General features: G+C 53.6%; 1 protein-coding gene across 4 annotated transcripts in view; it reads right to left on the bottom strand.

Moving 5' to 3' along the window:
• The window catches only part of AXIN2 (axin 2), a 32,070-nt gene extending 16,586 nt beyond the window's left edge, over positions 1–15,484 (bottom strand). The window contains exons 1-3 of one of the 4 annotated variants that reach the window (XM_046676187.1): positions 15,437–15,484; positions 11,801–12,730; positions 3,024–3,164 (exon numbers count right to left, since the gene is read on the bottom strand). In XM_046676187.1, coding sequence (XP_046532143.1) covers positions 3,024–3,164; positions 11,801–12,615 — 956 coding nt within the window. In that variant the 5' untranslated portion in view covers positions 12,616–12,730; positions 15,437–15,484. Of the gene's footprint in view, positions 1–3,023; positions 3,165–11,800; positions 12,731–13,925; positions 14,348–14,474; positions 14,746–14,777; positions 15,146–15,436 lie in introns of those variants that run through there. The other 3 variants (XM_046676183.1, XM_046676186.1, XM_046676184.1) reach the window with 3 other exon arrangements.
• Between the last annotated feature and the right edge of the window lie 435 nt (positions 15,485–15,919).

The raw sequence follows: 15,919 nt of genomic DNA, 5'->3' as shown, positions 1-15,919 counted from the left end.
GGCAGATCACACCCACCCGGCCAGGCAGCCAGAAAGCACCTCGCACAGCCCGGCTTTCAGGGCACGCCAAGTCTGCCAGGCAGGAGCGGGAGGCCCCAGGGACCCCCAGGGCCTGGCAGCTCAAGACCCACAGGAACCTGTAAGCCCAATGGGCTCTTGTTCCAGAGGCCCCTTTGTCCCCTTCCATAGGCCACATGAGGCAAACAGCCCTGGACAGAGGACTCCTGAGAGAAGAGGATCCCGCACTGATGAGAAACACGCTCTTGGTTGGTATAAACACCCCCAAGTGGGTGCAGCTGCAGTGGCCGCATCTGATAACTTCCCACTTGGTGGCAAGGAGGCTCAGAGCCCCAACGTGGACATCAGATCAGATCCAATGCCGTGGAGCCCCCAGGTCTCCGAGCCTCCAGGTACATCTCTTGGCATTGGCATCCTGGTTTACTCATCACCAACCCAAGGGAGCTACACTACAGGAGGGGCTCACAACACCCTGAGGTCCTCCCACTGGGACCCAAGGGTATCTACTGTGCCCCCAAGAGAAACCCGCTAAGTGAGGGACAAACCCCTGCCACCTAGAACAGCTGACTCACAAAGGTAGCTTCTCTGATCCCTGAAAGTGGCTTCAAGTCGACAAGTGCTTTTGCTAGAGGAGAGAAGGGGAGAGCTTTAAAGTCACATGTAAATAAAAATGGAGAGTCTTCCTTCTGGAAAGGAGACCAAAGAAGGGTGAAGGCAGAGGGTGCAGGGGAGAAACCAGGACTTGCTCCCTCGCAGTCCCCCAACCCATTAAAAAAGCAAGCAGTGTGGTCACTAATAAACAAAAGTAAGGGAAACTCGAAGTGGCATAACGGTCTCCTTATCAACTGGTCCTAATAACATAGCGCACGTGGGAAATTTTCGTGCTTGGTGGGAGGAGTCTAACAGGCAAAGGCCAGGGGCCGTGTCTGGCCTGGAGTTGAGTTCTGTCTCTGACATGAGTGCCTATGGCAACAGTGGGCCTTTCTTCTTCCTCATCTGTAAAGTCACAAGTGACTGCCGACCTTTTCGACTAGGTCTTGTGAGGCTCAGATAGGCATGGGGACTACGGCCAGTTATCTCCTCCCGAAGCCAGGATAACACCTCAATGATGGGGACCGACATGCAGGCGAGCAGCAGGAAGCAAGCCAAAATAGTCTCTACAGAACTAAACAGAAGCCTTACAGTCTTAAAGAAACTATATCTGACGTAGGAGAGTCACTCAATGCCCGCATTCAAATCCCACTTACTCTTACTTCACACATAACGCTAAGACTCCCACGCAATCCACAAATTAATAAAAGCTGAAGGAGTAATGCTGCTGGAAGCAAGTACACAGACGGGAGCAAGAAATGACAGCAGGGAGAATGACAGAGAAAAAACCCTATTTTTAAAATGGGGGGCTGCCAACATGTATAGAGGCAGATAGCTTTATACAATCTTGTATTCTCTGAGAAAATACTACAACATAGTATGAAAACATCTTGATATTATTTGGATCAAGAAATAAATTATGCCTTGTCTAATACTATTCCATAAAGACAGATCAAAAACATACTATTTTAAGAACTATGTCCATCAAAGGATAATTTTTTTCAAGTATGGATACCTAAAGAGTTCAGTCAACATGGAAAATTTACTTCTGTGGAACCCCCTCATTTCTCCATGTTGCATGAAAGATGTGTAGCTTTATTCTATTTTCACTCATGCCAAAATCTGTTCTTATACTAACATGGAGCCTTTCACCTTAAGGATCTCTCTCACTTTAATAACAGGGGAATCTGAGGTGACACAATAAAAAGTCAGTGGGAAAATCAATAGTAAAGTACCAAGCCAGCCTCATCAACTTTCCTTCCAACTGGTTCCATGCCACAGGCCAACCAACAAGACACTGGCCAATAGAAACCAGATAATTCCAAGCAAACTAGAAGAATAGATGGTCCAGTTTTAAGAAGCTAAAAGGAACAAACCCTAGTATGTACACCAGAATTTACAACAGCTCAATGGGTTTGCCTTTCCAAACTGTTCCCTTGGCAAGAGAAACTCCTATTCCAAAACATTGTGGAAAAGCCTTCAAAGATCATTTCTAGAACAGTGGTTCTCAGCTGCGTGTTGGGAGACAAGACAAGCTCTTGGGGAGTTTCACCCAAGCCCAGGCTCCACCTCCCTCAGGTCTCTGGAATCAGAAAGAATCTCAAAGGAGCTCAGGAGATGGGGATACCCAGCCCACCACACACACACCTCTATGAGTCTCACCGAGAACTGCTGTCCTCCATCTACAGAGATCACCACTGCATGACCTCAAATGACCTCAGACTCAAAGCATGACCCTGCCTGATGGGCTGCTGACCTCATCAGACCACCCCAAGGACTTGGATTGCTTTCAGAAATCAAAGCCGTCCATCTGCAAAGATCCGGGATCAGACAGAACTTTGGGCAGAACTGCTGCCTGACAGAGTAGGTGCTTGAATGATGTCCACTTGGACACATCCATGAGGGGACATTACACACCGTGGCCATTTAGAGAGCTCTGGCTTTCTGACTCCCATCTTCAACGTCTTTTCCTTCGAAAACAATGAAGACCTAAACACAAACCCTTCTAATGCCACCCTGTCTCCCACCTGTTGGTTCTGCAAGTGGGATAATTGGGTTTCAAGACCAGCCGAGCACTTCTGCCCACAGGGAAGGCAGAAAAAATGACAACCGGAAGATGGGTTTTTAAACTCAAGGAATTTATAGATATTCATCTTAACCTTCTATCTCACTTCAGTTTTCCTCTGTTAAGATCCCATCCAACTTTCCTTTCCAGGCTCTAAGCTTAACACTCCCCAGACTACCATGTCACCCTCCTAAGCCAGCACGGCACCCCTGGCACACTCCCCTCCCACCAAACAAAAGTCTACACACAGATGGGATCTGTAAAGCCAGGTGAGAATGGCTGAGGACTCCGCCCAGCTGGTAGGTCACACTGCTAACCATGTACATGATGGGGATACTGGAATACTTACACGCTACTGTCCGTCATGGACATGGAATCATCAGTCAGTGCGTCACTGGATATCTCACTATCATTGGCGCTGGTGGCTGGCGCAAAGACATAGCCAGAACCTACATGGTATGGATTCACAGGCTCGCTCCTCTTGAAGGACCTGCAGGAAAAGTACAACAGCAGTGCATCACTGATTCTCTCCAGAAACCCAGGTAACCAGGTGACCAGGATGACAGAGTGCACAATCCTACAATCTGTTCAATGCCAACCTGCTGCCCAGGGCCAGCTGATCACAGACTGAGAGCAGGGGTCACAAAAGGAGCCTGCTGAGCCACTGACTTGCCCTGGGGAGAAAGCAGGTTGGATTCCTCTGTCCCCAGAGGTGAGCCCTACCAGGGGACAGAGGAGGACCCCAGAGGCAGCCAGGGGATCCTACAAAGTTCTAAATACACACATACATAGAGGAGGGAACAGGACTCCGCTCTAGGAGGCGAGGCTATGGAGCGAAAGGGGAATAAGTCAGTGGACACAGTGTCTCCCTCTCCCCATCCCCACATCCAAGCCTGCACCAGAAGCATACACTTTGAGGGTCCCAAGACATCTTAAGCTTCCAAACTCCCCGCCTGGGCTCTATCAGCATAGCTCCAAGATGCAAACACCTAGATGTCTGTCCTAGCCTTCTCTTTTCAACCCTGGACACAGTGAGCTGCACAGATAGGACAGAAAAGTTCAGGACAATGTTTAGGACTTCTATCCCACCCTGAGCTGGGCCTCTGCCATGCCCTTCCCCCAGCCTGGCCTTCCTTCTCCCAGGGCTGGCTAAGGCCAGCAGGATTAAAATGAGCAGCACAGCTGTTTCAAAGGAAGGTCCAGGCCCCTCCTCTGGTGTCTCCTGCCCTTTTGTTGCAGTGGCCTCTGCCTCCCCATTTTGCCCTCTTGATCTCCTCCCAGAACAACCAGTGTGCCTGTCCCCTGCTGGGCTGCATTCCTCTTGTGTCACCAGTGAGGAACTGAAGTGGGGGGAGAAGGAGGAAGGGGCCACTGTGGTTGGCGGGCTGCAGGAAGGGGCCTGTGAAGCCTGAAGTTGCAAGACACCTCGTATACAAAGACCCTGGCATACTCCACTGGGCCCACCACGTCTAGGGCAACAGCAGAGAAATCAACTGGAGGAGAAGGGAAAGGCTAGAAAAGAGAACATGTTCTTTCAGACCACCGCGGCCGGTCCATACAGCCAGCTTTGGAGTTGACAGATGAAAGGAACCCAGGAGAGGTCAAAGCAGTCTTCGGCATGTGTTCACCAAGCTCCTAGTCACTGACAATGTGTCCACTGCTACACTGGACTCTGGGTGTTCCCAGCCCCGGTCTCTGCTCTCCTGGCACCCATGGCCTGGTAGGGGTGTGTCACCATAATGTGAGGGGGCACCACGAGGGAGGCAGACACAGTGTTAACACGGGTCCACAAAGAGGGGCTCACCTTCATACACATCAATCGCTTTTACTCCTCGCAGCCACCTGGGGGAGAAGCAGCACTGTGCCCATTTTACAGATGTGTCCTTGGTGGTCCCACAAGAATAGCAGCCTGCCCTAGATCACAGAGCTGGAACTGGTGGGCAAGGGATTGATTTGTTGGGTTCTCTCTCAACCTCTTTTTCTGCCTCCTAATACAAAGACTAGCCTCAATATTTTAAAAAATTCTTCTAGAATCAAAAGCAGGATGAGTGGCCTGGGAGAGGTAACCCTGGCAGAGCTAACGATGGAGAGGATGCTTCTAGCTGGGATGGCCGGGGATGGCTCCCTGGGACAGGTGGGAGAAAGGTCAACCTTAACGGATGAGCACGAATTCGAGGAGATGACACCCAAGACCTGGGAAGGGAAAAGCAGTTAAAACACCCCCCCAGACTGGGGAGGAAGGGAGTGGGGCTAGTCAGGGCAGGAAGAGGAGGGGGGGGCCTGAGGTGTTGCCAGCGGCACCTGTGATCCAGCGGGTGTGCCACCAGGTTGGACTGGAAGGTGGGGTGGGGGTGGACAAGGAGTTGTTGCCACAGTTTGGTGTAACGGCCTCAACAGGGGGCACTGGGCAGGGAAAAGAAGGTGGAAGAGACGGTCCCTGTCTTTAAGGAGTCTGTACCCTAGTGGCTGGAGTGACAAAACAAATAAGAAAAGTTAGCTTCAGAGTCAGAACATTTTAGAGCCAGAATGAACCTTAGAAATGATCTAACCCAACCCCCTCAGTTTAGAAATGTTAATAAAAGCCAAGAGCTACCAGTGATGGAGCACTTCGTATGGGCGGGGTCTTTGTTTTTGTCACTGCTGTACCCCCAGCAGTAGTGCTCAATGAACGTCCGCCCAATCATCTTTCATCCTCACTACCACCCAAGGAGGTAATGCAGCCCAAGGTGGGGGTGTCAAAAGCCTTGTTGGAGGGCCACCCGTCTGAAGAGTCAGCCACATGGAACCAGTATCCAGACTCCCAGAGGAACCCAACATTAGCAGGGACCTTGATTCTGTTCTAGTGAGCTAGGCTGGAACATAAAGCCAGATCTTAGAAATGTTACATAGGTGTGGAATTGACTGGAAAGTGCAAATGAGGAATGTCACACCTGAACCCGTCAAACACCTTGGATCAAGTGACCTTGAACTGTCATTTGGACACTCTAACCCTGTTCTGATATCTGTATAGGGCAATAAGGCTCAACGCCTCCCAGGACATTTTATGATGATTAAATGAGGACAGTAAGATCTTCCATGCCTTAGAACTGGTCCCCATGTCCTCACTCTGGGATTTCCAGATCCCAGGTCTAGAGAGGAGGAAAGGCAGTTGGTTTTTCTGGAGAAGAGAAGAGATGAGGGATGATTCAGTAAAAGAGTCTCCCAGTTGATAAGGGAACTCAAGAGGTGGAAGAGGATGATTCTGTTTGGCTTTGCCACTAAAGGCAGAACAAGAGGAAATAGACTTTCCTATAAGATAGAATGAAGAAACACTTCTTAATCCTCAGAGTGGACCCATGGAGTGGATGGGGGCAGGCTATGGAATCACCCAAGTCTTATCTTTATTTTTTTTTTAAGATTGGCCCTGAGCTAATATCTGTTGCCAATCTTCCTCTTTTTTTTTTTCCTCCCAAAGCCCCAGTACATAGTTGTATATCATAGTTACAAGTTATTCTGGTTCTCCATGTGGGATCCCATCACAGCACGGCTTGATGACAGTGTGTAGGTCCATAACCGGGATCCAAACCAGCGAACCCTGGGCTGCCGAAGTGGAGCATGTGCTCTTAACCACTCGGCCATGGGGCGGGTCCCAATCCAAGTCTTTAAAATAGCCCAAAATTCCGGGGCTGGCCCCGTGGCCGAGTGGTTAAGTTCGCGCGCTCCGCTGCAGGCGGCCCAGTGTTTCGTTAGTTCGAATCCTGGGTGCGGACACGGCACTGCTCATCAGACCACGCTGAGGCAGCGTCCCACATGCCACAACTAGAAGAACCCACAACGAAGAATACACAACTATGTACCGGGGGGCATTGGGGAGAAAAAGGAAAAAAATTAAAAAAAATCTTTAAAAAAAAAAAAATAGCCCAAAATTCCAAGGTATCTGGGGTCCTTGGACTGGGCTACTGCCTCAAAGCAGGATGGACAAGATAACTTCTTCAGGGCCCCATCCTATCTTCAGGACCCCATAATAAGTAACTTCTGTAAGCCCTTGATTGGGACCAGAAATCAAGAGGCCAAGAGCTGGTGCTGGCTTAGCTCCCAGCCAGCTGGGCAACCACAGGTGAGTCACAGCCTCCACGGAGGACAAAGTAGGCAGCTCAGGGCTGGCCTGGTGGCACAGTGGTTAGGTTCGTGTGCTCCGCTTCGGCAGCCTGGAGTTTGCAGGTTCAGACCCCAGGCATGGACCTACATACCACTCATCAAGCCGTGTGTGGCAGCATCCCACATACAAGGTAGAGGAAGAGTGACACAGATGTTAGCTTGGTGACAATCTTCCTCAAACAAAAAGAGGAAGATTGGCAACAGATCTTAGCTCAGGACCAATCTTCCGCACCAAAAACAAAAAAAAAACAAAAAGAGGCAGTTCAAACATGGCCATCTGCATGAAGTTCTTATATCCGCTGAAAGGCCCAACAAGGGCACTGTAATTTGGGAGGATCATGGTTAAATAGTCCAAAAACCAACCGCCAACAGAGTGCCCCTGTAGCTTGTCTTCCTTCCATGGCATTTATCATGACTTATAATTACAGAGCACGGTGTGTTGACATGCTGAATGCCTGTCCTGTGCAGCTTGACTAGAAGCCCCATGAGGACAAGGACCAGCTCTGTCTTCTTCACATGTGTCTCCCCGAAGCTGCCAGCAATTTGTGGCATGTGGCAGCAGCTCAAAGCTTTGTTGAACCTCCTTAAGAGACTCAGGACCATTAAATGGGTTGCTGAAAAGTTTTTTAGTCTAAGAGGCATGGTACAAGATCAAAAAAGCCCAAACAGCCTTAAATAGCCTTCAAACCCTCTTTCCTTCCCTGAGCGTTACTATCTTTGTGGTATTAACACATCGACAATGCCCCAAATGTAAGGGTTGTAATTCAGCCTCATACAGGGAGAAAATGACTCAATAGACGTTCCTCCCTCCCCAAGAAAAAAGGCAGCTAACTCCAACCCATGTGTGCTCACAGCTTTGCGCTCCTTGTTGAACACATGGATCCCAAAATAAACTCGTTTCCCTTCACTTCCAAAATAGAGGGCTACTGTGTGACCAGTAATTAAAAATGGAATATACTGCTCTTAGCTCAGTTGACTGCAATAAAGTATTTGGATTTTCCTACAATCATAACAAGACGAGGCAGAGGAAGGAGGCAGAGCTTTGGGGAGAGACAGAAACTCAATTTTTCAGAACCCAGAACTTTGTCACAATCGCCACATAATTTTAAGAAAACGGATTAGAGCTGTTTTCTTGTGATTACTTAAAGAAAAAAAAAAAAAAACGGAAAGAAACTCGACCATGCTACAGTAATTGTACCCAGATGCTTTGATTATTTCTTCAGGACTGTTGTGCTCCCAGTTGCCGCAGGATTTTAAATTCCTACAGAGTGGCCTATGGTACAGATTTTTGCACTGGGCTACAGAGGCTCCTGGGACCTGAAGGGAAAGGAGACATCGGCTGCTATTTTTCTCCCTCAGCCTATTCTTATCTCTTATCTTGATGAGGTGCTGTGGTCCTGCCCCCTCCCCATACACGAGGGCAAAGCTGGCCTAGAGAGAGCACAACAGAACTGACCTTCGGGGTCTCTCCCCGCTCAAAACAACGCAACTTCAAAAGTGTTTGCCTAGTTTAGGGCTTTCCAAAAGCCCTCTGACAATTTACTCACAAACTCACTGCCCAAAAGGCAACACTCTCTTCCACAAGCATTTTCTAAGGCAAGAATAAGGGACACTAAGCGAGTGGCCTGGCACTCAGATGACACTGGGCAACTGGGCCTTTTGACAACACGCAAACTTTTACAAGTGTATCTTAGCAAACTGCCTTCATCAGAGCTTCCATCCTCTAATTGTGGGCTACTGCTTCCAGCATATCTTTCCTATGGCATCATTTTCTTTGATAGTTGAAGCCAAGCTTGATTCCAATGGCTTCTCACAAAAACGGGCCTCATCAGTGAGTTCTTTCAGAGAACAGGAAGCACTTGGGGCCAGCAGAGGGCCATCTGCTGGGCCCGGCTTATTTTAAGTGATTCTAGAGCACAGGGTCCCATGGGAGACAGAGGAGAGCCGCCTTGGGCAGGAACACTCAAGGGCCAGTGCAGAAAGGGAAGGACACACGCAGCGTTCTGTGCACCCCACACTGTCTTCTCCTTCCCAAAATAAATGCTGGGCTGAGCTCCTAATCCCACAGCCCCCTTCACACACACCTCGACACTCTGTGTGTGTGTTTGTGTCCTGGGCTTTTTACACGTTCTTCTACCAACAGGCCACTCTCGCCCTCAGTTATTTATAGAGACCATCAAAAGCCCAGGCATCCCACTCAAGCACTCGCAAACCAGAGTCCTGCCCTCCGAGGATAATTCCTGCTCTTCCGTTCCAACTATTTATATTAAACCTGACACCAAATCAGTAAGGACACAAACAAGTCATTAAAAATGAGGCTCCTTCGAGTGCCCAAGGTAAACACACTGCTTGGAAGACCAGCCACTGCTCTGGGCATCCAGTGGCCCAGACTGCTCCTCAACAGCGGGTGAAGGGAGACCCTCAGCAGGACGTGTTTTCGGTTTCATTCATTTTGCTAACTTATTGAGCCCATCCCATAGGCCAGGTGTCTTGCGTGCTGAGTGAGTGTATGAGGAGGGGGAGTTAGGATCCTTACATCCCAAGAACTAGCTGGAAAGACAGACTTAAGTTCAACAGAGAAGGCTGAGGAGTGGCAAGGGGGAACACTCTAAAACTTTCCAGTGAACATGGACTAGAACCCAAGAGTCACTCTTTGAAAGTGACATCCTAACCTGGCTGCCCTTTTCACATACCCATTTATTATCATTATTAAATTATACTAACTATAACGCTTTACATCTGTTCAAAACACTTCCCTTTACAAAGGGCTTTCGTGCTTATTATGTGGATCCTAATAGCAACACATGACATAAGCAGAAGGGATGGGGCCCATTTGTTTCACAGATGGGCACAGGAGTTCAGAATGGATTCAGCCCAGGTAGAAAGCGGTGCACAGGGCTGGAACCCAGGCCTCTGACACCGTTCAGGACACCTCCCAATACACCGTATGCACACTTGAATATCTTGTAGGTTAAAATGAAATTGGATGTCTTAAATTATCTTTGGCAATGCCCAGTTAAGACTTATGGGCACATGCAGTCCAGATAAAATACTTCACTTCAACCCAACAGTGGAAGAAAGCACATACAATTAGTATGGAAACTCAAGAGGCTGAGGAAAAGGTGTCATCTATCTATCAATGACGCCCACAGTTCACAACCAAGAAGGCAAGCACTGAAAACACAAAGGACCTTTGGCCCCTGGCCCAGAATCTCAAAAGCTTCATCACCAAAATGTTGAATCCTGGTAATATCCCAGCTGAGGCCTTTGGAAAGGGGAGGGGCACACCGAGGCTGGGTGTCTACCGCCCACCCACAAAGGGAAGGGGTCACAGCAGGGTCCTGCCAGGGTGCTTTCTTACTGATGACATCCAAAACCACACACGGTGCTACTGTATTTACAAAAGTGACACTCTGGGTCCTGACACCGGGAGGAACAGAAGCCCCACTGTCAGGAGGGCCCTGGAGACGCAGCCTTCCCACAGGCCTTAAGTAGTCTGAGCTACAGCTGCCAAACTGGAGAGCAAGGAGGCCAGCAGGTTTACCCAAATGTTCACGTACAGGAACGGGGCAGCAACGGCAGGTGCCCAGTGACTGCCCTGCCACCAAAGCCAGATCCAGTATCTGCCTCCGAAACAACCTGAAACCACAAGCTTAAAGATGCTGAACTCCTTTCACGTGATCATTTGCTTCCTTGCAAAAGCCAATCCGTTTCCACTTAGGTGTAGACCAGATGTCTGAGTGTGGGTAAACAGGCTCCCAAGGCTGTAAGGGTGCCCCCTGGTGGCTGGAGAACAAGCCCTTCCCTCCCTGTGAAGAGTCAACTCACTTGGCCACCCCTAAATCACCGTGCGCCTAGGCTCAGACCTGGCTACCCTGCCCCTCCTCCAGCTGCCAGATGCTGGAGGCCCTACCCTAGAGAGAGCAAGTCTCCACAGAGGCAACCCCCAGACTGCATCCCTGGTCCCCAGCACAGGGGGAAATACGCAACGGATAGTGAGAGAAGCCGCTCAGACAGCAACCACCCTCCCTTCCCCTGCATGCCATCAGCGGCAACCTAGAATTAAGAGGCTCACTCTCTTTTTGGACGTTTGGAAGGGGAGGGAGAGAGAGAGAAACAGAAAAACTCGTTCTAACAGGAGGTCTGAAGTTGCCTCCAAAGGTCAAGAATCTTAAGACTTGGCCATTCTGTAAAGGACTGTTTGTCTTGAAGCCTCAAAGAGAAAGGACTCCAGGGAACCCCCCCCCCCCCCCCCCCCCGCGGTCCTCACTGGCCAAGACAATTTCCCCATTAGCACTAAGCCACAAAATCATCACCCAAGATCTGACCCTCAGGCTGCAAGCATTGAAAACCCAGATGAATATACCAGCAGACTTGAAAGCTAGAGGTCTTCAGTGGGGAAAGTCGCCGGGGCCCTCCCCAGTCAGGAGTTTCTTGCCAGGTAAATACCTAATGCTACAAACAGACCCACAAGCTCGGTTGTTAAGCCAGCTGCTGCTCTTATCTTAACATAAGTTCAAAATATCCCACTTACCCCCACGTCCAATGGGTGCACACGTTATTTCCTGTGCCTCCACCACAACCCAACTGCCTCCCTAGCCACAGTAAATCCACTCTCTACAGATTAGTGGTGAATGACCCCTTCCAAAACCGGTGCTTAGTGTATCTGGTGACTCAGAGGCATCAAGGCTGCTGTCCTCTCCCTCCCTCTCTCAAGCCCTTCTAAGACCAGCCCAGGATAATAAGTAACCCGCATTAATGAATACTGCATTGGAAGACTGCAGGTATTCAGCTGTGTGCATCACTCCCCCCCCAACAACAAAAAGCAACATCAAAGAGTTCATGGCCAGTGGTCCTAGCTCTCAACAGCCCTTTGTCAGCCTCAGCAGCACATCCATCCAACCATCCACCCTCCTTAACTCAAAACATCTGCCAAGTCCATAGCATCCTCCAACACCCCAACCCCCTCCTCACCCCGCCAAGTCTTACCTGTATCCATTTTCAACAGTTTCTGTGGACCTCACACTCGCTGTAGCCCTCAGGGTTTTGCTGGACAAGCCAACCACAGTGGGGGCAAGTTTGCACTTGAAGTCGGCACAAGTCCATTCCTCTTCTTCATTCAGGGTAGGGAGATAGCCACACACGACCTTTAGGCTCCCCAGTCCCCCAGTACTCATGTAAGCTGTGTTTTCTCCCCCACTCCTCACGTATTCGAGGTATATATCAGAAGTCAGAAACATCTGGTAGGCATTTTCCTCCATCACCGACTGGATCTCGGTCTGTGCCTGGTCAAACATGATGGAATCAATCTGCTGCTTCTTGATGCCATCCCTTATGTAGGTCTTGGTGGCAGGTTTCAGCTGCTTGGAGACAATGCTGTTGTTCTCGATGTACCTTTTGTAGATCGCTTTGGCTACTCGTAAAGTTTTGGTATCCTTCAGGTTCATCTGCCTGAATCCATTGCAGGCAAACCAAAAGTCTAGGGTATCCACGCATTTCTCCCTCTCCAGGAAAGTCCGGAAGAGATAAGCACCATCCTGATCGCCCAACAAGGAGTGCAACGACTTGGTCCACCTGGTCAGAGGGGAGTCCGGAGATGCCCGCCCCTCGGGCTCCCCCAACCCATCCTCATTCCGCCTGGCGTTGGAAGAGACAGGCATGGGTTTGGTGACCTGGCCCTTTCCCACCCCGGTCTGGCACGGTGGGGTCTCCCCTTCTTCCCCTGGAACCGGGGGTCGGGGGGCATCCTCGCGGAAGCTGCTGCTGGGATCTGGGAGGCGAGTCACCAACACAGCGCTACTCATGGTGAGGGAGTTCTCACTGAGTTTGGGAATTTTTTTATTCTTCCAGTTCCTCTCAGCAATCAGCGTGGTCTCTCTTTCTCTCTCAAGTCAGCAGGGGCTCATCTGAGCCTCCTTTCTGGAAAGAAAAGGAAGGGGGAGGTAGGGAGAGAGAAAAGGGTATTGATCTAATCAAAACCAGATCTACCCAACATCAAAGCAAGAAAGTAAACAGGCTTTTCAACTCCTCAAATTCAAATCAAGCAACCCAGCTATCTGCGAGGTGCTCATCTAAAGTATCAGACGCCGCTTTTTCAAAGGCGAAATCTGAGCTCCCAGCACACTTGGGGGGGAGGGGCGGGGAAGGTGAGAGGGGAGCCCCGAGGGTGGGAGGCGGGGACAGAGGGGCAGGGGAGGTGTGAGACGTAACCTCCCCAAAACCCACTCGGCCCCGGCACACGCAGGGCAGTCCCGCCCGCGCCTCCCCGCTCTGCTCCCCCCTCTCCCCTCCCCCCGACAGCACTGACTCCAAAGACGCGCACTCCCAGCCGCTGGGCTGGGTGCAGGTGAAACCAATTTCGGTAGATTTCCCCGCTCGGCTCTCCGTACAGATAACTCGAGCTCCAAACGTGCCCTTCCCCAGCATCTGGTTCCCATTCCCCCCACCCCACCCCTTCCCCCGTCCCACTCCTTAAAAATTCAGAAGATCCTCGACCGAGAAAGAAGCCCGCCCAGCACAGGGCTGAATGGGCTCCCGGACTCCCAGCTGGAAAACGCCCCCCCCAACCCAGATGTACTTGTTCACTGCGCCCCGCCTCCCGCCAAGAATCCGACTCAGTCTACACTTCTGTCTCCCCTGCTCCCCCAAACCAGAAATCAACTAACTAAGACGAGACTTTGATCTTCAAACTTTGCAAGAGAGCAGAGAAGCCTCAGGACCCGCCGCCCTCGTCCCCCCAACCACCTCCCGGAGCCTCAAACCCTACAAAACCGGACCAGAAACCGTCTCACGCTACCACTGCCTGTGCCAAGAATCCCAAACTCTACTGATCTCAAGCCTGTCTCTTTTTTCCAAAAGAAAAAACTCTTATCTAACCAATAAACGAGCCGCTTTCCCCAGCACGGGAAGGATCAAACTAAGGAGGGCCAGGGCGCGCCAGGGGTGTGGGGCGCGACCCCGAACGAGGGGCTGGGACCCGGGGCCTGGGGTGGATGCGCACGGCCCCCGCCTGGGGCTTCAGGCCGCCAGGCTAGGCAACTCAGTCGGCGGAGTGGCGGGGCCGCCGGTAGCGCCGCGTTACCCGGGCGGAGGGGAGGTGGGGCGGCCCCGTTACCTGGAAGACGAAGGCGGCCCGAGACCGGGCTCTCATCTCCGCCGAGACCCCCAGGCCCGCCCCCCGGCCCAAATCCAACCGAACACGTCCAGAGCCCCGGCGAGCGGGCCGCCGAGCGCGGGGCCGGAGCCCGGGAGGCACTCGCAGCACCCCGAGCCCGGACGCGGGTCAGTCCCCCGCGCCGCCGCTCGCACAGGCGCCCACAGAAAAAGCACGGAAAGCAGCAGCCTCGTCCAGAAATGGCGACGCGCGGAGTCTCTGCCTCTCCGCAAAAGGGGGCCGGGGGCGCGAGGCCCGGGCGGGGAGGAGAGACGCGGGGGACGCGGGCGCCCCGGGCTCGGGCAGCTCCTGCGCGCAGACTAAGCCTGGGCCAGCGCTCCGGGCCCCTAGGCGCGGACCAGTAGCTGGGAGGGGAGGGGGGGCGGAGAGGCGGGAGGGAAGGATGGGGCGGGGGGAGAGGGGGCGGAGGGGAGGGCCAGCGGGGGGCGCCGCCACCCTTTCATCCCACCTTCCAAAGACACTCCCGCGCACACTCACACCCCGACTCACATCCATAACAACGACAGCGATGCGCCCTCCGGGGGGGATCTGCCCCCTCTCCGCCCCCACTGCAGCCGCCACTTGCAGAAGTCCCTCCGCCCGGGCCCCCGCCACCCCGCTGGGGAGGGGGTTCGGGCGCCGGACGCGCAGGGCGGCCCGGCCAAGCCCCCCGGAGCGCTGGGCGCCGGGCCCGCCGCTCCCCTCCGCGCCCGCCCGGAGCGCGCCCCGAAATAGCCGGCCTGCCAACTTCAAAGGGCCGCCCGGCACATCAAAGCGCACGGGCCGCCCAGCCGCCGCGGCCTCGGCACTCACCATTGATCCGCGCGCGCGCTCCGCAGCGAGACCTCGCAGGCGCCCAGGGCAGGGCCCTGGCCCCGGCCCCCGGATCTGCTCGCAGCGGCAGCCCCGGGCCCCCCCGGGCCGGTCCCGGCGTCGGGGAACATGGGGAGTCGCGCGGCAGGGGAGGGGGTGCGGGGAAGCAACAATCCCGGGATTAGAGCGAGATCCACCGGCCAGAGAGGGGGAAAGCGGCGCTCCCCGCCGCCCCTTTTATGCAAAAGATCCGAGTGGGCCTCCGCCCCCGCCGCGGCCGCCCCCGGCTCCTTCGGCCCCCGCCCGGCCCGGCTTTCAACACAGGTCCTGTTTCCAGCAGTCACTCCGCGCACCAAATGTCCTCCGGGCGCTTCCAACAAAAACTGCGCTGTGGATTTAACTGTGCACTTCAAAGGCGCGAGCCGAGCGCACGGTCCTGAAAGGGAGGTACGCACCAGCCGCGCCCCGGGCCGCCCCCCCCGGCCCCCGCCGCGCCTCCTCGGGGCCGTCCGGCTCGCACCGCCCCTCCCGGGCCAGGCTCGGCCGGCGGACCCCCTCTCGCCCCCGGCGCCCGCGACGCGGCTTGGCGCGACCTCGCCCCGGGCCCGAGGGGGGCTTCCTTTGAAGCAGCTCTGCTGTGGCCGCGCCTCCACCCCCACCTTTTACAGCAGGGCCTTCGGCAGGGGAGACGGGCGCCTCGGACGCCGGGCGGCCCCTAAATCCAGGGCTACGAGGGGTTATTTTTATTTCGCGGCTCTCGGGTTGTTACTGAGTTGCCAGGACCTTATCAAAGCGCAGCCGGCTCCAGCCGACTCCCCCGGGCCGGGCCGGGGAGCCAGTGATCCCGCCGCGCCAATCACAGCCGCGCTCGGCCGGCCCGCGCCGCCCGCTTAAAGGGACAGCGCCCCGCGCCCTCCCCGGCCGGCCCGGCCCGCCCCCGCCGCACGCTCGGCTCCCGCGTTAACCCTTCCCCGGCCCTCCTCCGCCCCCTGCCTGGCCCCCGCGGCCCCAGAGGCTCTCCCAGCCTGAGTTCTGATTCCGTCTTTCAAGTTCTCTGGGCTCTGCTCCGACTTCTTCCCGCTGCCTGCCCTCGCCCTCCCCAGCTCTGGAAAGCAACAGTTTATTGTAGCATTCTGGCCGTC

This window comes from Equus quagga, chromosome 11 (genome assembly GCF_021613505.1).
Source record: "Equus quagga isolate Etosha38 chromosome 11, UCLA_HA_Equagga_1.0, whole genome shotgun sequence".
Classification (NCBI taxonomy): Eukaryota; Metazoa; Chordata; class Mammalia; order Perissodactyla; family Equidae; genus Equus; species Equus quagga.
Note: the sequence above shows the minus strand (reverse complement) of the source record. Positions and strands in the feature narration are given on the sequence as shown.